This window comes from Oncorhynchus mykiss, chromosome 18 (genome assembly GCF_057628025.1).
Source record: "Oncorhynchus mykiss isolate SJ-2025 chromosome 18, ASM5762802v1, whole genome shotgun sequence".
Taxonomy (NCBI): domain Eukaryota; kingdom Metazoa; phylum Chordata; class Actinopteri; order Salmoniformes; family Salmonidae; genus Oncorhynchus; species Oncorhynchus mykiss.
In genome coordinates, this window is record NC_143039.1 from 17084909 (window position 1) to 17112742 (window position 27834).

Consider the following 27834-nt stretch of genomic DNA (forward strand, 5'->3'; position numbering starts at 1 on the left):
AAAGGGTCCAGATTGTCTAGCCTGGCTGATTTGTAAGGGTCCAGATTTTGCAGCTCTTTCAGAACATCAGCTGACTGGATTTGGGAGAAGTAGAAATGGGGAAGGCTTGGGCGAGTTGCTGTGGGGGGTGCAGTGCTGTTGCCCGGGGTAGGGGTAGCCAGGTGGAAAGCATGGCCAGCCGTAGAAAAATGCTTATTGAAATTCTCAATTATAGTGGATTTATCAGTGGTGACAGTGTTTCCTATCTTCAGTGCTGTGGGCAACTGGGAGGAGGTGTTCTCATGGACTTTACAGTGTCCCATAACTTTTTTGAGTTAGTGTTGCAGGAAGCAAATTTCTGCTTGAAAAAGCTAGCCTTGGCTTTTCTAACTGCCTGTGTATATTGGTTTCTAGCTTCCCTGAAAAGCTGCATATCACGGGGGCTGTTCGATACTAATGCAGAACGCCATAGGATGTTTTTGTGGTGGTTAAGAGCAGTCAGGTCTGGGAAGAACCGAGGGCTATATCTGTTAGTACATCTAATTGTTGTATAAGATGAATGAGTGAGTCTGATACTGTTTACACAATGTTACGATGTGATTTTGGACTGTTTAATGAAGGAAAACTCAAAAAGGAATTGGATTTGAACTAAATCAGAGGACCGCCCCTGAGCCCAGTTAGGGTCAGACCTCCTGGTACAGCCCTTTTCTGCCATTCCGAATAAAACTCCCACTCGGGTTTTTGATCAGCAGACCGAATTACGAGATGGCTAAAGGTTACAGAACATGTTTTTCTCCATCAGGAGGACAAAGGTTGTAGAACATGTTTTTCTCCATTAGGAGGACAAAGGTTGTAGACCATTGATGAATCTTTTAACCATACCACGTGGTTAAACTCTTAGACTATCGATACCGACAGAATAAGAACAAGTCTTTGGTATTAATTACTAGTCTGCAGCTAGGAATTCGGTTTCATTGAACGCGAAGAACGACAACCACCAAAACATCCATTCTATAACGAATGTCACTCTGAACAATCCCCTCTAACCACAACCTAGAGAGAGAGAGAGAGAGACGGACAATTCTACAAAAGAAATGTACTTTTCACCAGCGATCAAGACGACACACTGAGCGTAAATATATATATTGATTGCAATTGTTCCCGAATGAGTGAGCGTTCATGTGTAAAGGATTATAATTTCAATTGTTATAATTATCACTTTGTAGTGACTTCTTAGTCGACCCCCACTTCCCCTTTTGTCTAACAAGCTGCCATGCCGGTTTAGCCCACTAGGGGCACATCCTCCTATCATTTCATTTACCTTGTTTGTTTATGCATTTCTGTGAATTACTTAGTTAGTAATAAATAAATTATTTAAGACAATTGATGTATGGATGACTCATAGTGAAGACTGGGTTCGTGCAGATAACCAACAATTTACGACGTTTGGAATGAGACTAACGTGAGGTAAAGTAAATAATTAATTAGAAGACTAATTGATCAGATAAAATATCTGAAAAGTTATTTTAGGAAATGATAACTTTGTAATCTGAATATTTTTCCTTGGTTGACTTCCTTGACTTCCTAGTTAATTAGTTACGTGATTAATCAGTTGATCGCGTAATAACTCATTACAGAGAATCTTTGATAAAAAACTATCAGTCTTCAGTTAATGATAGTAAAGACACGATACAGCCTTGTCTATTGTAAACTCTAATAGCCTTGTCTATTGTAAACTCTAATAGCCTTGTCTATTGTAAACTCTAATAGCCTTGTCTATTGTAAACTCTAATAGTCTTGTCTATTGTAAACTCTAATAGCCTAGTCTATTGTAAACTCTAATAGCCTTGTCTATTGTAAACTCTAATAGCCTAGTCTATTGTAAACTCTAATAGCCTTGTCTATTGTAAACTCTAATAGCCTTGTCTATTGTAAACTCTAATAGCCTTGTCTATTGTAAACTCTAATAGCCTAGTCTATTGTAAACTCTAATAGCCTAGTCTATTGTAAACTCTAATAGCCTTGTCTATTGTAAACTCTAATAGCCTTGTCTATTGTAAACTCTAATAGCCTTGTCTATTGTAAACTCTAATAGCCTTGTCTATTGTAAACTCTAATAGCCTAGTCTATTGTAAACTCTAATAGCCTAGTCTATTGTAAACTCTAATAGCCTAGTCTATTGTAAACTCTAATAGCCTTGTCTATTGTAAACTCTAATAGCCTTGTCTATTGTAAACTCTAATAGCCTTGTCTATTGTAAACTCTAATAGCCTTGTCTATTGTAAACTCTAATAGCCTTGTCTATTGTAAACTCTAATAGCCTAGTCTATTGTAAACTCTAATAGCCTTGTCTATTGTAAACTCTAATAGCCTTGTATATTGTAAACTCTAATAGCCTTGTCTATTGTAAACTCTAATAGCCTTGTCTATTGTAAACTCTAATAGCCTTGTCTATTGTAAACTCTAATAGCCTTGTCTATTGTAAACTCTAATAGCCTTATCTATTGTAAACTCTAATAACCTAGTCTATTGTAAACTCTAATAGCCATGTCTATTGTAAACTCTAATAGCCTTGTCTATTGTAAACTCTAATAGCCTTGTCTATTGTAAACTCTAATAGCCTAGTCTATTGTAAACTCTAATAGCCTTGTCTATTGTAAACTCTAATAGCCTAGTCTATTGTAAACTCTAATAGCCTAGTCTATTGTAAACTCTCTGAAAGCAGAAGAATAGAAGAACAGAACAAACATTGCTGAGGCAACGTGTGCTTGTCTGGGAAGCTGACTGGGCTGAGGCAACGTGTGCTTGTCTGGGAAGCTGACTGGGCTGAGGCAACGTGTGCTTGTCTGGGAAGCTGACTGGGCTGAGGCAACGTGTGCTTGTCTGGGAAGCTGACTGGGCTGAGGCAACGTGTGCTTGTCTGGGAAGCTGACTGGGCTGAGGCAACGTGTGCTTGTCTGGGAAGCTGACTGGGCTGAGGCATAAAAAAATCCACCTAATGTGTTTAAGTGCTTCAGGCTGGTGGAGCTTCCCTTCTAATTAAATTGGTGCTTCCTGTAAAAGACAATTTAATTTCAGCACCTCTCTCCTGCATAGTAACACGGTCAAGTAAGCAACAGGAAGCCACCAGTGAAGACCGTAATCTCTCTAATAACACACACACACAAACGCACCCAATTTATGGAGTCCAATTCAAAATCCTATTTCCCTTAACCCCAAACCCTTAACCTAACCCTATCTCTCAACCCTAATCCTAACCCCTAACCCTAATTCTAATCCTATCCCAAAGCCTAAAATAGCCTTTCATTGTGGGGACTGGCAAAATGTCCCCACTTGTCTGAATTTTCCTTGTTTTACTATCCTTGTGAGAACTTCTGGTCCCCACAAGGATAGTAAAGCCACACACACACACACACACACACACACACACACACACACACATAGACGTGCTATACTGAGAGGTGGCAGTCCTTGGGTTTTCAACTCACTCTCTAGATAAATCCAATCTCTTTTGCCTAATGAGGGAAACCTCTAATAATAGAGGGCAAGGGAGTCCTTGAGTTTCCTCTGAGAACATGTCAACACTGTCTGGTAGTTGGACTCTGCTGCTGCTGGTCTGATTCTACTACTTGAGTTTCCTCTGAGAACATGTCAACACTGTCTGGTAGTTGGACTCTGCTGCTGCTGGTCTGATTCTACTACTTGAGTTTCCTCTGAGAACATGTCAACACTGTCTGGTAGTTGGACTCTGCTGCTGCTGCTGGTCTGATTCTACTACTTGAGTTTCCTCTGAGAACATGTCAACACTGTCTGGTAGTTGGACTCTGCTGCTGGTCTGATTCTACTACTTGAGTTTCCTCTGAGAAATGTCAACACTGTCTGGTAGTTGGACTCTGCTGCTGGTCTGATTCTACTACTTGAGTTTCCTCTGAGAACATGTCAACACTGTCTGGTAGTTGGAAGTCTAATGTAAACTCTCTGAAAGCAGAAGAATAGAACTCATCAAGAATAGAACAAACATTGCTGAGTCTACGTGTGCTTGTCTGCTGCTGGTCTGAAGTCTCATGCTACTACTTGTCTTTGTCTAGAGATCCATTTAAGGTCAACATGTACAATACCTTCTGTCAAATATACTGACAGTTTGTTAACATGCTGGAAACATAGAATGAGAGCGGACTCAAACGCGCGTCAGCCCAACTGGAACAAAAAACGGGAATCAGGTGCTCAAATGAGGGACTTGATAATCCCCAAAAGCTCCAGGAAACATACTCTGACTCTGCTGACGGTCATGACTATTCCACTTTTGGGAAGTCAGTAACCGTTATGATGTTTGGTACTGAATGATGAATAGTAGACTAGCATCCCTTGTCTTCTTCCTCTACAGTACCTGGAACAGTTGGCCACCTGGATGGTGGGGCCCTTGCAGTTGGAGCCTCCACACTGAGGGACTGGACTGTTACAAGAGCGTGAGCGACACGCGCAACTGGTGCTGGCTCCCTCCCTGTCGTCGTGGTTACAGGGTTGCCATGGCGCCCAGGGGCTGAAGCCACCGTCCTGGGTCAGGTTCCTTACCTGTGAGCGGGCAGGAGTTCAGCATCAGAAGGGACCAATCAGAGATTGGGTCAGAATGGTGGCTAATGGGGAAAAGTGGTAGGAGAGAGGGGAAGGTGGTAGGAGAGAGGGGAAAGTGGTAGGATAAAGGGGAAAGTGGTAGGATAGAGGGGAAAGTGGTAGGATAGAGGGGAAGGTGGTAGGAGAGAGGGGAAGGTGGTAGGAGAGAGGGGAAGGTGGTAGGAGAGAGGGGAAGGTGGTAGGAGAGAGGGGAAAGTGGTAGGATATAGGGGAAAGTGGTAGGATAGACAGGAAAGTGGTAGGATAGAGGGGAAGGTGGTAGGAGAAAGGGGAAGGTTGTAGGAGAGAGGGGTAGGTGGTAGGATAGAGGGGAAAGTGGTAGGAGAGAGGGGAAGGTGGTAGGAGAGAGGGGAAGGTGGTAGGAGAGAGGGGAAGGTGGTAGGAGAGAGGGGAAAGTGGTAGGAGAGAGGGGAAAGTGGTAGGAGAGAGGGGAAAGTGGTAGGAGAGAGGGGAAAGTGATAGGATAGAGGGGAAAGTGGTAGGAGAGAGGGGAAGGTAGTAGGAGAGGGGAAGGTGTGTGGGGAAAGTAAATTAATGTGTGTGTGTGTGTGTGTGTGTGTTTGTTTTCCTACATTATCAGGACCCCTAACATTTCACCTGAATGTCCTGAAAAGGTAGGAACACCTGAATTTGTTCAAATGCTATTTTAAGCTTAAAGGTTAGATTCAGGCTTTTGGTGTTATGGTTAGGTTTAGGTTTAAGGGTTTGGTATAAGGTTAGGGTTAGGGGTTTTGGGGTTAAGGTTGGTAGTAGGGTTAGGTTTAGGGGTTAGGGAAAATAGGATTTTTAATGGTCAAACATTTTTACACTCCAAAGAGTTCTGATATTTCATGAAAACAAAATGTGTGTGTATGTTACATATGAGGTGTGTGTGTTACATATGAGGTGTGTGTGTTACATATGATATGAGGTGTGTGTGTTACATATGATATGAGGTGTGTGTGTGTGATATATATGAGGTGTGTGTGTGTGATAGATATGAGGTGTGTGTGTGTTACATATGTGGTGTATGTGTGTTACATATGAGGTGTGTGTGTGATAGATATGAGGTGTGTGTCTGATACATATGAGGTGTGTGTGTGATAGATATGTGGTGTGTGTGTGTTACATATGTGGTGTGTGTGTGTTACATATGAGGTGTGTGTGTGTGTGTGTGTTACATATGAGGTGTGTGTGTGTTACATATGAGGTGTGTATGTTACATATGATATGAGGTGTGTGTGTGTGATAGATATGAGGTGTATGTGTGTGTTACATATGAAGTGTGTGTGTGTGATAGATATGAGGTGTATGTGTGTTACATATGAGGTGTGTGTGTGTGATACATATGAGGTGTGTGTGTTACATATGATATGAGGTGTGTGTGTGTGTTACATATGAGGTGTGTGTGTGTGATAGATATGAGGTGTGTGTGTTACATATGATATGAGGTGTGTGTGTTACATATGAGGTGTGTGTGTTACATACAGTATGAGGTGTGTGTGTGTGATACATATGAGGTGTGTATGTGTGTGTTACATATGAGGTGTGTGTGTGTGTGTTACATATGAGGTGTGTATGTTACATATGATATGAGGTGTGTGTGTGTGTGATACATATGAGGTGTGTGTGTGTGTGTGTTACATATGAGGTGTGTGTGTGTGTGTGTGTGTGTTACATATGAGGTGTGTATGTTACATATGATATGAGGTGTGTGTGTGACCCTTACCGGGCACTCAGTGATATTCTGGCTCCACTGGCTCATGTTGGAACTGTCCTCGATGGTGGTGCAACGCTTCTGCTTACGGTCCCAGCCACAGTAGGGGTCTCGGGCGTCCAGGCAGTGCCTGTAGGACCCCAGGGCACAAAGACAGCAGTCAGTGGAGAGGGACAGCACTAGAAAAAACACCTCACACCTCAACTCACTCAACAACATGTTAGTATAAAGCTAGGAAAACCGCTCTCCCCCAATAGAACCCATACAGTATCAGACTGGTGCTAGTTGAGGTGTTGACACATCAAGAAGGACATACTCTGACATATGCTCCACTGTAAAGGCACCGCGCCATACAACACGCTTCACTGCAGCTAAGTGTGTGTATGCTCCAGAAAAAACACAAGCTAATTTCAGTCATTAAATACAGGATTGTTAATGAAAACATTTTGTCAGAGACTCCGGGAAGGGAACCCCCTAGCTTAGGAATGCTGTTTGACAACGTGTTTGTGAAAAGGCACAGGTCAGGGCAGCCCATAGAAATAAAAATTGGTACAGGACTCTAGTGTTTACCAACTTATAGAAGTAGTAGAAGAAGAACGTGGACTACTTCAAAATGGAGATGGCCTCAATTGGTGCTGCCCGTGCTCTCACAGACGCCATAATGGGACAGATACAATGATGCGATGTCTATCAAAGTCAATGGGCAGCCTCTCTACCATAAGACTCTGTCTGACAGGCACAGGTGAGGACAGCCTTTTAACCGTAGGACCCTGTGTGACAGGCACAGGTCAGGGCAGCCTCTTTACCGTAGGACCCTGTCTGACAGGCACAGGTGAGGACAGCCTCTACCGTAGGACCCTGTCTGACAGGCACAGGTGAGGACAGCCTCTCTACCGTAGGACCCTGTCTGACAGGCACAGGTGAGGACAGCCTTTTAACCATAGGACCTTGTGTGACAGGCACAGGTCAGGGCAGCCTCTTTACCGTAGGACCCTGTGTGACAGGCACAGGTGAGGACAGCCTTTTAACCGTAGGACCCTGTCTGACAGGCATAGGTGAGGACAGCCTTTTAACCGTAGGACCCTGTGTGACAGGCACAGGTGAGGACAGCCTTTTAACCGTAGGACCCTGTGTGACAGGCACAGGTCAGGGCAGCCTCTTTACCGTAGGACCCTGTGTGACAGGCACAGGTGAGGACAGCCTTTTAACCATAGGACCTTGTGTGACAGGCACAGGTCAGGGCAGCCTCTTTACCGTAGGACCCTGTGTGACAGGCACAGGTGAGGACAGCCTTTTAACCGTAGGACCCTGTCTGACAGGCATAGGTGAGGACAGCCTTTTAACCGTAGGACCCTGTGTGACAGGCACAGGTGAGGACAGCCTTTTAACCGTAGGACCCTGTGTGACAGGCACAGGTCAGGGCAGCCTCTTTACCGTAGGACCCTGTGTGACAGGCACAGGTGAGGACAGCCTTTTAACAGTAGGACCCTGTGTGACAGGCACATGTCAGGGCAGCCGCTCTACCGTAGGACCTTGTGTGACAGGCACAGGTGAGGACAGCCTTTTTACCGTAGGACCCTGTGTGACAGGCACAGGTTAGGGCAGCCTCTTTATGTAGGACTCTATGAGGGGTCCTTCTCTTCCTGGTTGTTTATGTGGCTCCATGAGGCCCAGATGGAGCAGAGAAAACAGGTCCTGTTGACCCAGAGCACTCAGTAGGCTGATGTACAGAGCAAGAGGCCAGTGTGTGTGTGTCTGCCTTGAATTATGGAGCGGAAGAGATAGTGTGTCAACATTGTGGAAGCGTTTCACGGTAAAGTCTAGTATGACTTTTCTTATGAACTATGTAGTGCTTATGAAGACTTTGTTTATTTGCTGTCTTTGTATCTCCTGTTCCCTTGTATCTGTGCAAGACAACGGGTCAGTCCCAAATACCACCCTATTCCCTATATATTACACTACTACCAATGGGCCCTCGTCAAAAGTAGTGCACTACATAGGGAATAGGGTGCCATTTGGGACTAAGCCATCTACAATCTGATGAATGGAATATAACTGCACTAACACCAGCCTATCTAGGACTTATTGGTATTCTGTATAGGGAGCGCGACCAACAAAACACTCCCCTGCAATAAACAGTTGACAGATCAGTTCCTGATAATCAGCAGTAATATCAGTTTAGCAGGCAGCGGGGGAGAGACTATCTAACAACCACTGTGTTGATCACCCTGCTGACGGGCTGGTGGCTACAGACTACAGTAAATAATGGTTGTCTAAGAGGGATGGGCAGGGATATGGTCATAGGGTGTGTGTGTGTGTGTGTGTGTGTGTGTGTGTGTGTGTGTGTGTGTGTGTGTGTGTGTGTGTGTGTGTGTGTGTGTGAGAGAGAGAGAGATTTGATGGGGTTGGGAGTATAAACGTTTCACTGTGAGACCCGAGTCAGAACAGGAATGGGTTAGTTTGGGCTTCCAGTCCAGTGAAGACTCTTTTCTCCAGGTTCAGAGAGCCTCTCTCTACAGCAACAATACATTGCTAAGCAGTGGGGGGGGGGGTTTAACAAGTCCCCCCAGACCCCCTAACTGTCCCTCAAACCCTCGCCTCATCTCCCACTGAGTGACCCCACTCTGGAAACAGTTTATCACACGACAGCCCCCAGTCTACCAGACAAGGTCTCACTGTGACCCCACTCTGAAACAGTTTATCACACGACAGCCCCCAGTCTACCAGACAAGGTCTCACTGTGACCCCACTCTGGAAACAATTTATCACACAACAGCCCCCAGTCTACCAGACAAGGTCTCACTGTGACCCCACTCTGAAACAGTTTATCACACGACAGCCCCCAGTCTACCAGACAAGGTCTCACTGTGACCCCACTCTGGAAACAGTTTATCACACGACAGCCCCCAGCCTACCAGACAAGGTCTCCCTGTGACCCCACTCTGGAAACAGTTTATCACACGACAGCCCCCAGTCTACCAGACAAGGTCTCACTGTGACCCCACTCTGGAAACAATTTATCACACAACAGCCCCCAGTCTACCAGACAAGGTCTCACTGTGACCCCACTCTGAAACAGTTTATCACACGACAGCCCCCAGCCTACCAGACAAGGTCTCACTGTGACCCCACTCTGGAAATAGTTTATCACATGACAGCCCCCAGCCTACCAGACAAGGTCTCCCTGTGACCCCACTCTGGAAACAGTTTATCACACGACAGCCCCCAGTCTACCAGACAAGCTCTCACTGTGACCCCACTCTGGAAACAGTTTATCACACGACAGCCCCCAGTCTACCAGACAAGGTCTCACTGTGACCCCACTCTGGAAACAGTTTATCACACGACAGCCCCCAGCCTACCAGACAAGGTCTCACTGTGACCCCACTCTGGAAACAGTTTATCACACGACAGCCCCCAGTCTACCAGACAAGGTCTCACTGTGACCCCACTCTGGAAACAGTTTATCACACGACAGCCCCCAGTCTACCAGACAAGGTCTCACTGTGACCCCACTCTGGAAACAGTTTATCACACGACAGCCCCCAGTCTACCAGACAAGGTCTCACTGTGACCCCACTCTGGAAACAGTTTATCACACGACAGCCCCCAGTCTACCAGACAAGGTCTCACTGTGACCCCACTCTGGAAACAGTTTATCACACGACAGCCCCCAGTCTACCAGACAAGGTCTCACTCTGGGGGTACACAAGAGAGGGATGGAGAGAAGGAAGGTGAGAGGAGAGGAAAGGAAAGGAGGGAGAAAGAGATGATGTGACAGGAGAGGGGATAGTATAAAGAAAGCCACTCCCAAGCTGCACCAGTAATAAATATCACCATATACCTCCAGTAATCAACATCTCCATCTATCAATCACCAGTAATCAATATGTACATCTATCAATCACCAGTAATCAACATCTCCATCTATCAATCACCAGTAATCAATATGTACATCTATCAATCACCAGTAATCAATATGTACATCTATCAATCACCAGTAATCAATATCTCAGTATTTCCCTAGATAAAGCCATCCAATGGACTGTCTGTCTGCCTTACATTATGGAACGGAAGAGATAGTGTGTCGACATTGTGGAAGCGTTTCACGGTAAAGTCTAGTAAGCCATCTACAATCTGATGAATGGAATATAACTGCACTAACACCAGCCTATCTAGGACTTATTGGTATTCTGTATAGGGAGCGCGACCAACAAAACACTCCCCTGCAATAAACAGTTGACAGATCAGTTCCTGATAATCAGCAGTAATATCAGTTTAGCAGGTAGCGGGAGAGAGACTAACAACCTAACAACCACTGTGTTGATCACCCTGCTGACGGGCTGGCGGCTACAGACTACAGTAAATAATGGTTGTCTAAGAGGGATGGGAAGGGGGCAGGGGTATGGTCATAGGGTGTGTGTGTGTTACACAAATTATTATGTGTGTGTGTGTGTGTGTGTGTGTGTGTGTGTGTGTGTGTGTGTGTGTGTGCGGTTGTGTTTGTGTATTTATCCTGGGAGGAAAACCCCAATAAAGCCCCTACATTATTGTAGAAAACTTCCCACCCAACCCCAGCCTCTAGTCCTCTTCCCCCCAATGCCAGCCTCCACTCCACTCCACCCCCCCAACCCCCACTCCTCTTCCCCCCAACCCCGGGCTCCTCTTCCCCCCAACCCCAGCCTCTACCCCTTTTCCCACCAACCCCAGCCTCTACTCCTCTTCCCCCCAGCCTCTACCCCTATTCCCACCAATCCCAGCCTCTACCTCTTTCCCCCCAACCCCAGCCTCTACCCCTTTCCCACCAACCCCAGCCTCTACCCCTTTTCCCCCCAACCCCAGCCTCTACCCCTTTCCCACCAATCCCAGCCTCTACCTCTTTCCCCCAACCCCAACCCCAGCCTCTATCCCTTTTCCCACCAATCCCAGCCTCTACCTCTTTCCCTCCAACCCAAGCCTCCAGCCCTTTTCCCACCAATCCCAGCCTCTATCTCTTTCCCCCCAACCCCAACCTCTACCCCTTTTCCCACCAATCCCAGCCTCTACCTCTTTCCCCTCAAACCCTGCCTCCATCACGCTTCACCCCAGTTAACCACTTCCTAATTCTACTCTCCTCACAGTTAACCCCTTCCTCATTCTACTCTCCTCACAGTTAACCCCTTCCTCATTCTACTCTCCTCACAGTTAACCACTTCCTCATTCTACTCTCCTCACAGTTAACCACTTCCTCATTCTACTCTCCTCACAGTTAACCACTTCCTCATTCTACTCTCCTCACAGTTAACCACTTCCTCATTCTACTCTCCTCACAGTTAACCACTTCCTCATTCTACTCTCCTCACAGTTAACCACTTCCTCATTCTACTCTCCTCACAGTTAACCGCTTCCCCATTCTACTCTCCTCGCAGTTCTGCTATGGAGAAGATAACCAAGGAGCTCTTTGAGATATTAAGAGGCTAACACACTAGCTAAACCCACTTGGCCAATAACTACCATAGATGATAGGATTATAGCTACTACACTAAGCAAGCTGCTAGTAAGAGAGGGCTCTCCTCCATTATGCATGTAATACAATATTTCCCTGTGTGGCTGGCTGCAAGTCAAACGCTGGTCTGTAGAGCCTAAATGTCTCCACACACAGTCCATAACCCTGGTCTGTAGAGCCAAAATGTCTCCACACGCAGTCCGTAACCCTGGTCTGTAGAGCCAAAATGTCTCCACACACAGTCCATAACCCTGGTCTGTAGAGCCTAAATGTCTCCACACGCAGTCGGTAACCCTGGTCTGTAGAGCCAAAATGTCTCCACACGCAGTCCGTAACCCTGGTCTGTAGAGCCAAAATGTCTCCACACGCAATCGGTAACCCTGGTCTGTAGAGCACAGAGTATAATGAGAGAAAACGTAACCTGGGGGCACACTGGGGTTTATGGGGTTGTGAGTGGCTAGGCTAGGTAGTTCCTGACATGGGTTTGGAAGGGAGTGGCTAGGCTAGGTAGTTCCTGACATGGGGTTGGAAGGGAGTGGCTAGGCTAGGTAGTTCCTGACATGGGGTTGGAAGGGAGTGGCTAGGCTAGGTAGTTCCTGACATGGGGTTGGAAGGGAGTGGCTAGGCTAGGTAGTTCCTGACATGGGGTTGGAAGGGAGTGGCTAGGCTAGGTAGTTCCTGACATGGGGTTGGAAGGGAGTGGCTAGGCTAGGTAATTCCTGACATGGGGTTGGAAGGGAGTGGCTAGGCTAGGTAGTTCCTGACATGGGGTTGGAAGGGAGTGGCTAGGCTAGGTAGTTCCTGACATGGGGTTGGAAGGGAGTGGCTAGGCTAGGTGATTCCTGACATGGGGTTGGAAGGGAGTGGCTAGGCTAGGTAGTTCCTGACATGGGGTTGGAAGGGAGTGGCTAGGCTAGGTAGTTCCTGACATGGGGTTGGAAGGGAGTGGCTAGGCTAGGTGGTTCCTGACATGGGGTTAGAAGGGAGTGGCTAGGTGATTCCTGACATGGGGTTGGAAGGGAGTGGCTAGGCAAGGTGGTTCCTGACATGGGGTTGGAAGGGAGTGGCTAGGCTAGGTAATTCCTGACATGGGGTTGGAAGGGAGTGGCTAGGCTAGGTAGTTCCTGACATGGGGTTGGAAGGGAGTGGCTAGGCTAGGTAGTTCCTGACATGGGGTTGGAAGGGAGTGGCTAGGCTAGGGGATTCCTGACATGGGGTTGGAAGGGAGTGGCTAGGCTAGGTAGTTCCTGACATGGGGTTGGAAGGGAGTGGCTAGGCTAGGTAGTTCCTGACATGGGGTTGGAAGGGAGTGGCTAGGCTAGGTAATTCCTGACATGGGGTTGGAAGGGAGTGGCTAGGCTAGGTAGTTCCTGACATGGGGTTGGAAGGGAGTGGCTAGGCTAGGTAGTTCCTGACATGGGGTTGGAAGGGAGTGGCTAGGCTAGGTGATTCCTGACATGGGGTTGGAAGGGAGTGGCTAGGCTAGGTAGTTCCTGACATGGGGTTGGAAGGGAGTGGCTAGGCTAGGTAGTTCCTGACATGGGGTTGGAAGGGAGTGGCTAGGCTAGGTGGTTCCTGACATGGGGTTGGAAGGGAGTGGCTAGGTGATTCCTGACATGGGGTTGGAAGGGAGTGGCTAGGCAAGGTGGTTCCTGACATGGGGTTGGAAGGGAGTGGCTAAGGGGATGATTAGGTGGCCATGAGGGCCAGATTGTATATTTTAGCCAGGACACCGGGGTTAACAACCCAACTCTTATGATAAGTGCCATGGGATCTTTAATGACTACAAAGAATCAGGACACCCGTTTAACATCCCATCTGAAAAACGTCACCCTACACATGGCAATGTCCCCAATCACTGCCCTGGGGCACTGGGATCTTAGCTTCAGAGACATGGGATACAGGGTGGTATGCCGATGGTTATTACACAGTTAATACACAGGATGATATGTAAAATATGTGGTAAAAGCTAGGGGTAGGACACATGCAATCACCATGACAACTACTTAATCTATTGTAGTAATGGGATGCCTTTCACATTAACATCCATCTATGTCCAGTCAGTTAGGGAGGTGGTCAGTTCACTATCTTTCCCACAACGACAACCCTCTCTCCCTCTCTATTTTTCTCTGACTGTATGTATTTCCTGTTCCCCTCCTCCCTCCTCCCCTCTGACAGATGAGAGTGATGGATCGCACAGAAAACCTCTGCTGGCACTGCAACACCATCCCAGACTGCCATTGTACTGGCTCCAGTCTGCAGCCAGAACCAGAGGAAATTAGTTTTTTCCCCACTAGCACCGGGAGAGGCAGAGGGCAGTGTTCACAAGGAGCTAGCAGGGGTTCATCCAACGGGAGAGGTCAAATGTAATTACAGGAAGCCTCAGCTGGATTGGTTACTTACAGATGTGGCCAAATGTTGACACATTGCACTTTACAAAAGGAGTGCAACTGAGTAGAATGAGCTGTTTTTTTCTTTTCAAAACTTGTTCAATTGCTATTTTTACCCTGCAGGCACCTGCAACTTACCACAGGTGAGATAAATTACACAGTAAATGAGAATCTTTGCCTCCAACCAAGTTAATTAGAATTTTGAATAATTTAGTCTAGGCCAATCATTTTTTTTTCAATTTCAGTTAGAATCCCCCCCCCCCCCCTTTCCCCCCCCCCCCCCTTTCCCCCCCCCCAAAAAAAACGTATTTGAGAAGAAAAGGTGAGTCATGCAAGGGTGCCAATATATCATGCAAGGGTGCCAATATATCATGCATTGGTGCCAATATATCATGCATTGGTGCCAATATATCTGACTGCATCTGTACAGTATAAACAGGGGGTAATGACATGGCAGATTAAGTATGGTGTTATTCATGAGTGAATGACTGGCAAATGCTGTTCGGCTTATACTGAATGAATAAAAGCACCTGCTAAATGGCATATATTATAAATGAATGTACATATTAAATAATGATATGCTAATATGTATTAAACCCCATATATCAGTAGTCATAACACTGTGTATGTATGGTGAGGTGTCATGGCATTGGCTGTTAGAGGTGGACAGGATGTGGACCCTATGGAAGCTACAGGAGTGTAAGAAACCTTATATCTCAGTAGTCATTATAGTCATAACACCACCATTCTTCATACTGTACAGTAAGGTGTGATATAATTATAGTCATAACACCACCATTCTTCATACTGTACAATAAGGTGTGATATCATTATAGTGATAACACCACCATTCTTCATAATGTACAGTAAGGTGTGATATCATTATAGTCATAACACCACCATTCTTCATACTGTACAATAAGGTGTGATATAATTATAGTCATAACACCACCATTCTTCATACTGTACAGTAAGGTGTGATATCATTATAGTCATAACACCACCATTCTTCATATTGTACAGTAAGGTGTGATATCATTATAGTCATAACACCACCATTCTTCATACTGTACAGTAAGGTCTGATATCATTATAGTCATAACACCACCATTCTTCATACTGTACAGTAAGGTGTGATATCATTATAGTGATAACACCACCATTCTTCATACTGTACAATAAGGTGTGATATCATTATAGTCATAACACCACCATTCTTCATAATGTACAGTAAGGTGTGATATCATTATAGTCATAACACCACCATTCTTCATACTGTACAATAAGGTGTGATATAATTATAGTGATAACACCACCATTCTTCATACTGTACAGTAAGGTGTGATATAATTATAGTGATAACACCACCATTCTTCATACTGTACAGTAAGGTCTGATATCATTATAGTCATAACACCACCATTCTTCATATTGTACAGTAAGGTGTGATATCATTATAGTCATAACACCACCATTCTTCATACTGTACAGTAAGGTGTGATATAATTATAGTCATAACACCACCATTCTTCATACTGTACAATAAGGTGTGATATCATTATAGTGATAACACCACCATTCTTCATAATGTACAGTAAGGTGTGATATCATTATAGTCATAACACCACCATTCTTCATACTGTACAATAAGGTGTGATATAATTATAGTCATAACACCACCATTCTTCATACTGTACAATAAGGTGTGATATCATTATAGTGATAACACCACCATTCTTCATACTGTACAGTAAGGTGTGATATCATTATAGTGATAACACCACCATTCTTCATACTGTACAGTAAGGTGTGATATCATTATAGTCATAACACCACCATTCTTCATATTGTACAGTAAGGTGTGATATCATTATAGTCATAACACCACCATTCTTCATACTGTACAGTAAGGTCTGATATCATTATAGTCATAACACCACCATTCTTCATACTGTACAGTAAGGTGTGATATCATTATAGTGATAACACCACCATTCTTCATACTGTACAGTAAGGTGTGATATCATTATAGTGATAACACCACCATTCTTCATACTGTACAGTAAGGTGTGATATCATTATAGTGATAACACCACCATTCTTCATACTGTACAGTAAGGTGTGATATCATTACAGTGATAACACCACCATTCTTCATACTGTACAGTAAGGTGTGATATCATTACAGTGATAACACCACCATTCTTCATACTGTACAGTAAGGTGTGATATCATTACAGTGATAACACCACCATTCTTCATACTGTACAGTAAGGTGTGATATGATTGGGTGTCTGAGGTCCTATGGAAGCTACGGAGGGCTGTGGGGTGGAGGAGACCTCATATATCAGTAGTCACAACAGTAATAATGCCACCATTCCTGCACTTGACAACTTCCTGTCTGGATCAGTCAGACTGGCTGGAGACTAGGCTAGGCTGGAGGACAGAACATTTGGCTTCTTTCCAATTAACTGTCACTAAGATGATTAGCTTCAGGTAGAATACTGATACAATATTATTGTTATCTTCTGGACTTTGCCCTCACCAGTAGATACATCCACTTTCCAGAACAAGAAGTGTACAGGAAGTAGTTTATAAACAAAGACACTTCGTAAAAATTGCAAAGGCAGGTTTGATTGAACTGCAGCCGTATAAGTGGTGGGGCATTGAAGAGGGTGTGTGGGAGTGGTCTTCTTACCGTTCAGTTTTGTAGCTGGAGCATCTTTCCAGTGGGATCTTCAGCACCCTGTCGCTAAGCCCCACAAACAACGACCTATCGCTGTGGAGGATTTGAAGGCTCTTGATTGGCTCGCTTTCGCCCTCGGGGAGGAGCCTCATCTCTTCCAGGTAACACCCCCGCATGCTCTTATTGGTTGTGGAGAGGGCCTTCAGGATGGTGCCGTATTCTTATTGGACAAACAGACAAAATGAGACATCTAGCTTCCGTTTCCCTCCCTCCCTCCCTCCCTCCCTCCCTCCCTCCCTCCCTCTCTCCCTCTCTCCGTCTCTCCCTCCCTTCCTGTTCACTCACCAGTGCCGATGTACATGACGTGGTAGAGGGTGTCTCGGCCCTGCACGATGTCCACCACCAGCTTGGAGAAGCGGATGTTGTCCTGGTACAGGAGGGGGTCGGTGGAGACGGGCTGCACCACGTCAGACATGAGGAAGAGACGCTGGGCGTCCTGCAGGCTGCGCTCCGTCTGGTTCTCCCCTGGACCTCGCTCCTCCAGGGTATCACACTGAGGGGGCAGACAGGGGGAAGGACACCTTTTTGATTTGTTTTTTCCCAAAAATGTTTCCTAAATGATATTGATTTGTTTTGCAATAAACCAGAGATCACAAGGTGGAGCCTAGGAGCTTGATGAAAGGCTCATTTGAGTCATTGACCAGTGGAATCAGGTGTGATGAAAGGCTCATTTGAGTCATTGACCAGTGGAATCAGGTGTGATGAAATGCTAATTTGAGTCATTGACTAGTGGAATCAGGTGTGATGAAAGGCTCATTTGAGTCATTGACCAGTGGAATCAGGTGTGATGAAACGCTCATTTGAGTCATTGACCAGTGGAATCAGGTGTGATGAAAGGCTCATTTGAGTCATCGACTAGTGGAATCAGGTGTGCTAGTTCAGACATACGTGAAACATCTTGGTCCCTGAGTAGAGGGCTGGGAAACAGTGAAAGAAGGAATCTAGTAGAAGACCAGACAGTAGACTTTGCATCGTCCCCTACCTGGAAGTTGGGGATGGGGTTGGGGGTGGAGAGCCAGCTTGTACGAGGGTTCTCCTGGTAACGGAACGGTCCGTTGAACGCCTGGGTGATGGCGCTGAGGTTGAAAGCACACACAGCCGACGCAGAGATGCTGTTCCTGTTAGGAAGAGAGGGACATAAAGACGTCAGGAAACCGTGACTCAGAGGCCATGGCAGTGAACCAATCGATACGTTTTTTTAACGGTGAGCGAGCGTTGTGCCCTTTCCTTTTCAATGAGGATCAAATGTTTTGGTTGCACCTCGACTCGCGTTGGTTGAGCGCCGTCCACTTTTTTTCAATCCAATCCACCAAATGTATCTATAAAGCCTTTTGTACGGACATCAGCAGGAAAAATACAGCAGCCTATTTGAGACAGGAAACCACTGTTCATAAAGAACTGAATTGATGCGTAAGACCTACTTATGTTCTTAGTTCAAAAGAGAGCTTAATGACGTCTACAGTATACAGAGACATTTATCTATCAATTATAATAGTTATCACTACGAATATAAGGTACAATATGGCACATAATTGGATAATAATTGGATAATGACAGGATAATGACAGGATAATGATTTTTGATGATCTCCCAGTGCTGGCACAGACATGTCTTTCTTTCCTATAGACCTGTGCTCCCATCTCATCGTAAACAATCCTCACAGTCATTCAAACCTCTCAGCTGCAACACAGACAAAGGTATTCACTGGTAAAAGGAGGGAGGGTAGAAAAGGGTAAGTAGAAAAGGACTAGGAAAAGGAACTGCAACCGAAACACAAGGCAAAACTCATAGTAATAGAATCTACAGAACATTCAAGTCAATGATGTCATAATGGGTGGACTGGCAGCCATTGCGAGTGCACCGGTGTAACAGTCAAATTGCCAGGGTCAGAGGTTCCAAGCCCTTTCTATAGATTCTATTTATATGGTAAAAACCCTCCGAATCGGAGAAGAACCAGACACACTAAGGTCTTTCAGAGTTGTTCCTGTTATCCCTGGAGGATACCTGAGATCACTATCGTTTCAATGCCTTGCAGCCTGTCTTTTGTCTGTGCGACTGGGATAAGATGTCTTTCTCAATACCTCAGAGTTTACAAGCCTTTTAGCTCTGCCCTGGGTGAGTCCAAAATGGACCTCAGACAGAAGAGTGCTTGTGCCAGTAATATGGGCCCAAATTGATGCTACCGCTCTCTCTCAATAGGACCATTAGTACAGGTATGAAAGGAACCATTGGGGTACTGTACTGAATCAGACTGTACTGTATCAGACTGTACTGTATCAAACTGTACTGTATCAAACTGTACTGTATCTGACTGTACAGTAGCAGACTGTACTGTATCTGACTGTACTGTAGCAGACTGTACTGTATCTGACTGTACTGTAGCAGACTGTACTGTAGCTGACTGTACTGTATCTGACTGTACTGTATCTGACTGTACTGTATCTGACTGTACTGTATCTGACTGTACTGTAGCAGACTGTACTGTAGCAGACTGTACTGTATCTGACTGTACTGTAGCAGACTGTACTGTAGCAGACTGTACTGTATCTGACTGTACTGTATCTGACTGTACTCTATCTGACTGTACTGTAGCAGACTGTACTGTAGCAGGCTGTACTGTATCTGACTGTACTGTAGCAGACTGTACTGTAGCTGACTGTACTGTATCTGACTGTACTGTATCTGACTGTACTGTATCTGACTGTACTGTATCTGACTGTACTGTAGCAGACTGTACTGTAGCAGACTGTACTGTATCTGCATGTACTCTATCAGACTGTACTGTAGCTGACTGTACTGTAGCTGACTGTACTGTAGCAGACTGTACTCTATCTGACTGTACTGTAGCAGGCTGTACTGTATCTGACTGTACTGTAGCAGACTGTACTGTATCTGACTGTACTGTAGCAGACTGTACTGTATCTGACTGTACTGTAGCAGACTGTACTGTATCTGACTGTACTGTAGCAGACTGTACTGTAGCAGACTGTACTGTATCTGCATGTACTGTATCTGACTGTACTGTAGCAGACTGTACTGTATCTGACTGTACTGTAGCAGACTGTACTGTATCTGACTGTACTGTAGCAGACTGTACTGTATCAGACTGTACTGTATCTGCATGTACTCTGACTGTACTGTAGCTGACTGTACTGTAGCAGACTGTACTGTAGCTGACTGTACTGTATCTGACTGTACTGTAGCAGACTGTACTGTATCTGACTGTACTGTAGCAGACTGTACTGTATCTGACTGTACTGTATCTGCATGTACTCTATCTGACTGTACTGTAGCAGGCTGTACTGTAGCAGACTGTACTGTAGCAGACTGTACTGTATCTGACTGTACTGTAGCAGACTGTACTGTATCTGACTGTACTGTATCTGACTGTACTGTAGCAGACTGTACTGTAGCAGACTGTACTGTATCTGACTGTACTGTAGCAGACTGTACTGTAGCAGACTGTACTGTATCTGACTGTACTGTATCTGACTGTACTCTGACTGTACTGTAGCAGACTGTACTGTAGCAGGCTGTACTGTATCTGACTGTACTGTAGCAGACTGTACTGTAGCAGACTGTACTGTATCTGCATGTACTCTATCAGACTGTACTGTAGCTGACTGTACTGTATCTGACTGTACTGTATCTGACTGTACTGTATCTGACTGTACTGTATCTGACTGTACTGTATCTGACTGTACTGTAGCAGACTGTACTCTATCTGACTGTACTGTAGCAGACTGTACTGTAGCAGACTGTACTGTATCTGCATGTACTCTATCAGACTCTACTGTAGCTGACTGTACTGTAGCTGACTGTACTGTAGCAGACTGTACTCTATCTGACTGTACTGTAGCAGGCTGTACTGTATCTGACTGTACTGTAGCAGACTGTACTGTAGCAGACTGTACTGTATCTGACTGTACTGTAGCAGACTGTACTGTATCTGACTGTACTGTATCTGACTGTACTGTAGCAGACTGTACTGTATCTGACTGTACTGTAGCAGACTGTACTGTAGCAGACTGTACTGTATCTGCATGTACTGTATCTGACTGTACTGTAGCAGACTGTACTGTATCTGACTGTACTGTAGCAGGCTGTACTGTATCTGACTGTACTGTAGCAGACTGTACTGTATCTGACTGTACTGTAGCAGGCTGTACTGTATCTGACTGTACTGTAGCAGACTGTACTGTATCTGACTGTACTGTAGCAGACTGTACTGTATCTGACTGTACTGTAGCAGACTGTACTGTATCTGACTGTACTGTAGCAGACTGTACTGTAGCAGACTGTACTGTATCTGCATGTACTGTATCTGACTGTACTGTAGCAGACTGTACTGTATCTGACTGTACTGTAGCAGACTGTACTGTATCTGACTGTACTGTAGCAGACTGTACTGTATCAGACTGTACTGTATCTGCATGTACTCTGACTGTACTGTAGCTGACTGTACTGTAGCAGACTGTACTGTAGCAGACTGTACTGTATCTGACTGTACTGTAGCAGACTGTACTGTAGCAGACTGTACTGTATCTGACTGTACTGTATCTGACTGTACTCTATCTGACTGTACTGTAGCAGACTGTACTGTAGCAGGCTGTACTGTATCTGACTGTACTGTAGCAGACTGTACTGTAGCTGACTGTACTGTATCTGACTGTACTGTATCTGACTGTACTGTATCTGACTGTACTGTATCTGACTGTACTGTAGCAGACTGTACTGTAGCAGACTGTACTGTATCTGCATGTACTCTATCAGACTGTACTGTAGCTGACTGTACTGTAGCTGACTGTACTGTAGCAGACTGTACTCTATCTGACTGTACTGTAGCAGGCTGTACTGTATCTGACTGTACTGTAGCAGACTGTACTGTATCTGACTGTACTGTAGCAGACTGTACTGTATCTGACTGTACTGTAGCAGACTGTACTGTATCTGACTGTACTGTAGCAGACTGTACTGTAGCAGACTGTACTGTATCTGCATGTACTGTATCTGACTGTACTGTAGCAGACTGTACTGTATCTGACTGTACTGTAGCAGACTGTACTGTATCTGACTGTACTGTAGCAGACTGTACTGTATCAGACTGTACTGTATCTGCATGTACTCTGACTGTACTGTAGCTGACTGTACTGTAGCAGACTGTACTGTAGCTGACTGTACTGTATCTGACTGTACTGTAGCAGACTGTACTGTATCTGACTGTACTGTAGCAGACTGTACTGTATCTGACTGTACTGTATCTGCATGTACTCTATCTGACTGTACTGTAGCAGGCTGTACTGTAGCAGACTGTACTGTAGCAGACTGTACTGTATCTGACTGTACTGTAGCAGACTGTACTGTATCTGACTGTACTGTATCTGACTGTACTGTAGCAGACTGTACTGTAGCAGACTGTACTGTATCTGACTGTACTGTAGCAGACTGTACTGTAGCAGACTGTACTGTATCTGACTGTACTGTATCTGACTGTACTCTGACTGTACTGTAGCAGACTGTACTGTAGCAGGCTGTACTGTATCTGACTGTACTGTAGCAGACTGTACTGTAGCAGACTGTACTGTATCTGCATGTACTCTATCAGACTGTACTGTAGCTGACTGTACTGTATCTGACTGTACTGTATCTGACTGTACTGTATCTGACTGTACTGTATCTGACTGTACTGTAGCAGACTGTACTCTATCTGACTGTACTGTAGCAGACTGTACTGTAGCAGACTGTACTGTATCTGCATGTACTCTATCAGACTCTACTGTAGCTGACTGTACTGTAGCTGACTGTACTGTAGCAGACTGTACTCTATCTGACTGTACTGTAGCAGGCTGTACTGTATCTGACTGTACTGTAGCAGACTGTACTGTAGCAGACTGTACTGTATCTGACTGTACTGTAGCAGACTGTACTGTATCTGACTGTACTGTATCTGACTGTACTGTAGCAGACTGTACTGTATCTGACTGTACTGTAGCAGACTGTACTGTAGCAGACTGTACTGTATCTGCATGTACTGTATCTGACTGTACTGTAGCAGACTGTACTGTATCTGACTGTACTGTAGCAGGCTGTACTGTATCTGACTGTACTGTAGCAGACTGTACTGTATCTGACTGTACTGTAGCAGGCTGTACTGTATCTGACTGTACTGTAGCAGACTGTACTGTATCAGACTGTACTGTATCTGCATGTACTCTATCTGACTGTACTGTAGCTGACTGTACTGTAGCAGACTGTACTGTAGCTGACTGTACTGTATCTGACTGTACTGTAGCAGACTGTAATGTATCTGACTGTACTGTAGCAGACTGTACTGTATCTGACTGTACTGTATCTGCATGTACTCTATCTGACTGTACTGTAGCAGGCTGTACTGTAGCAGACTGTACTGTAGCAGACTACTGTATCTGACTGTACTGTAGCAGACTGTACTGTATCTGACTGTACTGTATCTGACTGTACTGTAGCAGACTGTACTGTAGCAGACTGTACTGTAGCAGACTGTACTGTATCTGACTGTACTGTAGCAGACTGTACTGTAGCAGACTGTACTGTATCTGACTGTACTGTATCTGACTGTACTCTATCTGACTGTACTGTAGCAGACTGTACTGTAGCAGGCTGTACTGTAGCTGACTGTACTGTAGCAGACTGTACTGTAGCAGACTGTACTGTAGCAGACTGTACTGTAGCAGACTGTACTGTATCTGACTGTACTGTAGCAGACTGTACTGTAGCAGACTGTACTGTATCTGACTGTACTGTATCTGACTGTACTCTATCTGACTGTACTGTAGCAGGCTGTACTGTAGCTGACTGTACTGTAGCAGACTGTACTGTAGCAGACTGTACTGTAGCAGACTGTACTGTAGCTGACTGTACTGTAGCAGACTGTACTGTAGCAGACTGTACTGTAGCAGACTGTATTGTAGCTGACTGCACTGTGTCAGACTGTACTGTAGCTGACTGTACTGTAGCAGACTGTACTGTAGCAGACTGTACTGTAGCTGAATGTACTGTATCTTACTGTACTGTAGCAGACTGTACTGATCTGACTGTACTGTAGCAGACTGTACTGTAGCTGAATGTACTGTATCTGACTGTATTGTAGCAGACTGTACTGTATCAGACTGTACTGTAGCTGACTGTACTGTGGTTGGCTGTAGCTGACTGTACTGTAGCTGACTGTACTAAAGCTGGCTGTAGCTGACTGTACTGTATCTGACTGTACTGTAGCAGACTGTACTGTATCTGACTGTACTATAGCTGGCTGTAGCTGACTGTACTGTAGCTGGCTGTAGCTGACTATACTGTATCAGACAGTCCTGTATCAGACTGTACCGTAGCTGACTGTACTGTATCTGACTGTACTGTAGCTGACTGTACTGTAGCTGACTATACTGTATCAGACAGTCCTGTATCAGACTGTACCGTAGCTGACTGTACTGTATCTGACTGTACTGTAGCTGACTGTATTGTATCAGACTGTACTGAGGCTGACTGTACAGTAGCTGGCTGTAGCTGACTGTACTGTGGCTGACTGTACTGCAGTGTGTAGGTTTACATCATGTCTCTAGGAGGAGAGGTAGATGGGTTAGAAGCCTACCACACTAATATAGTGTGTTATAACTACTGGCACTGAGTCTATTAGAGAGGGGTTCTGAACAGACCAAGGAGAAGGAACATGGGACTATAGACTGGCAGAGAGGGGTTCTGAACAGACCAATGAGAAGGAACATGGGACTATAGACTGGCAGAGAGGGGTTCTGAACAGACCAAGGAGAATGAACATGGGACTATAGACTGGCAGAGAGGGGTTCTGAACAGACCAAGAAGAAGGAACATGGGACTATAGACTGGCAGAGAGGGGTTCTGAACAGACCAATGAGAAGGAACATGGGACTATAGACTGGCAGAGAGGGGTTCTGAACAGACCAATGAGAAGGAACATGGGACTATAGACTGGCAGAGAGGGGTTCTGAACAGACCAAGAAGAAGGAACATGGGACTATAGACTGGCAGAGAGGGGTTCTGAACAGACCAATGAGAAGGAACATGGGACTATAGACTGGCAGAGAGGGGTTCTGAACAGACCAATGAGAAGGAACATGGGACTATAGACTGGCAGAGAGGGGTTCTGAACAGACCAATGAGAAGGCACATGGGACTATAGACTGGCAGAGAGGGGTTCTGAACAGACCAATGAGAAGGAACATGGGACTATAGACTGGCAGAGAGGGGTTCTGAACAGACCAATGAGAAGGAACATGGGACTATAGACTGGCAGAGAGGGGTTCTGAACAGACCAAGGAGAAGGAACATGGGACTATAGACTGGCAGAGAGGGGATTCTGGGTGTTGGTTCTGAACAGACCAATGATAAGGCACATGGGACTATAGGCTGGCAGGGAGGAGCTTCTGGACAGGATATGATCCTTTGGGCTATGCACAGAGTAGGACCGTCAGACTGACTGACAGACAGACAGCAACCCATAACCTGACAGGGTTAACTAACACAAATGGTTCCCCACAATCGATTTCCACAAGCCTTTGAGTTTGAAAACTATTTAAGTGTTTCACAGTCACACAGAAATGTTCTTAACTGGTCATCCTCCAACACCGTTCTTCCTGGCGGACTAAAGCGTCTCTCCCAGACAAGGTTCTGCTCTGTCACTAAGCCAAGGGCACCAACACAGACAGAGACGGGAGAAGAAAAGACTCGAGAAGTGATTTTCACTTCCCTCCTCTCAGCATTTGTCCAAACAGCTTGAAATGTGTAATATGCTTCTTAGCATCTGTAAAACCTTCAGCCTCAACAGGATGCCGTTAGGGCAATGTGTAAATATATTGACTAAAACAAAGTAGGACTGGATAGATGGAGAATAAAGCTGTGTGTAAGTGAACTTGTGCGTCTGTTGTGTGTGTGTGTGTGTGTGTGTCACTCACACGTTGGTGGTGAAGATACCGTAGATGAGGTCCTGTTCGGGCAGATAGAAGGTGCTCTGTAGCTCGTTATAGTAGAAGGGGATCTCTCCTGACCGCGAGCAGTTCAACCGCGCCTTCATGAACGTAGTCCAAGTGTCCTCCAATAGGAAGCGACCGCCCACGTCGTTCTTACAGACCCGGGCGACCCGGGAGAACACGGTGCGACCGCAGTCGTGTTCGACTGCGTTCTCTCTCAGGAAGAAATAGGTGAAGAGACCCACCTCGTAGACTGAGATAAAGTGAGGGTCTGGAGGAGAGAGGGAAGGAGGGAGGGGAGGAGGGGAAGAAGAAGAAGGGAGAAGGGGAGGGTGAGAGGGAGGGGAGAAGACAGGAATAGAGAAAGAGAGGGAGGGAAGGTGTAAGTTAGAGGGGGGGAAGAAGAAGAAGGGAGAAGGGGAGGGGAGAAGACAGGAAGAGAAAGAGAGGGAGGGAAGGTGTAAGTTAGACATGAGATATGGTATTTCAGCTCCAAACGGCTGATGCAGCGGCAGGAATGTGAGCAGTGATGTTCTTGGCATGGAATCAGTAGTTTTCTCTTCCTTACAATTTCCCATTACCATTAGGACTCATCCTCTAGGATTCCTTTCCTATTACCATTAGGACTCATCCTCTAGGATTCCTTTCCCATTACCATTAGGACTCATCCTCTAGGATTCCTTTCCTATTACCATTAGGACTCATCCTCTAGGATTCCTTTCCTATTACCTTTAGGACTCATCCTCTAGGATTCCTTTCCTATTACCATTAGGACTCATCCTCTAGGATTCCTTTCACGTTAGAACATAAGGAGTGCCTCTAGCCAGTTACAGTTGGCTGTTCAGTAATGTATTGGCATTGACATAGAATTGCTAGAATGCAAATACCCCATCAAGTCATGTTCCCTGATGGGTGGACCGGCAGCCATATTGAATGTACCCATAACCAGGAAGCAAAGCAGGAAGTACAGTCATGATCCAATTGTAATTCTATTCCTACACTATTAGACAAAATAGTTCCAAAAGGGTTCTTCGGCGGTCCCTATAGGATAACCCTTTTTGGTTCTAGGTAGAACCCTTCTGGGTTCCACATAAGAACCCTCAAAGGGTTATATATGGAACCCAAAAGGGTTCTACCTAGAGCCCGAAAGGGTTCTACCTGGAACTGAAAAGGTTCTACCTGGAACCAAAAGGGTTCTCTTTTTTTCAAAGAGTGTATGGTACACATGAGTGTTTACCGTTGAGCCATTTGGAGTTGTACTGGGCTGTTCGCAGCGGCGGCATGTTACCAAGGCTACGGTAGATGACGGGGTCACGACCCGAGAAGTCGATGACAGTGGCAGCGTAGAGTTCGCCCTTCTCTGTTACCATGGCAGTGGAGTTGTGACGCGGGTCGTAGGGGCATCTCGCCACCCCGTTCACCGTGTCCATCACCCGACTGATGTTTCCTATCTGGAAGAGGATGGAAGAAGGGTGAGGATAGAGGGTGTTTAGATAGAGGTATGTCCAGATGTCCATACTAGGATCCTAAACAGCAGGAACAGGCCACTCCATTCAGCTGCGGGATGATTTTTGTCAGAGCGGATGTCAGGGGCCCGGAACATAATTATTATAATTTTTACACTGTAAATAGACCACAACTAAGCCGAAAAATGTATTGTATTTGAAAATAACAATCCCTTCATACGTTGATTACATTGAGACACAATCATGTCTCCTCTTTTACTCGTGGGAATACTGGAGAACAGATTTGTTATGGTTTTGGCGCAGACACCTGCTATATAGTATGCATGGCCAAAACATTACTTAATTCTATACTGAACAAAAATAGAAACGCAACATGGAAAGTGTTGGTCCCATGTTTCATCTGCTGAAATAAAAGATCCCAGAAATGTCCAGAAATGTTCCATACTTATGTGGGGGACAATAA

The 27834-nt window shown here is 45.4% G+C and overlaps 1 protein-coding gene across 2 annotated transcripts in view; it reads right to left on the reverse strand.

Annotated features, from left to right (window-relative positions):
* LOC110496916 (semaphorin-5B) overlaps positions 1 to 27834 on the reverse strand; it is a 108817-nt gene that overhangs the window by 20886 nt on the left and 60097 nt on the right. For both annotated transcript variants that reach the window (XM_090207478.1, XM_090207480.1), the window contains exons 7-13: positions 27143 to 27356; positions 25891 to 26176; positions 17910 to 18045; positions 17213 to 17420; positions 16880 to 17087; positions 6320 to 6437; positions 4367 to 4551 (exon numbers count right to left, since the gene is read on the reverse strand). In XM_090207478.1, the coding sequence (XP_090063604.1) occupies positions 4367 to 4551; positions 6320 to 6437; positions 16880 to 17087; positions 17213 to 17420; positions 17910 to 18045; positions 25891 to 26176; positions 27143 to 27356 (1355 nt within the window). The remainder of the gene's footprint in view (positions 1 to 4366; positions 4552 to 6319; positions 6438 to 16879; positions 17088 to 17212; positions 17421 to 17909; positions 18046 to 25890; positions 26177 to 27142; positions 27357 to 27834) is intronic.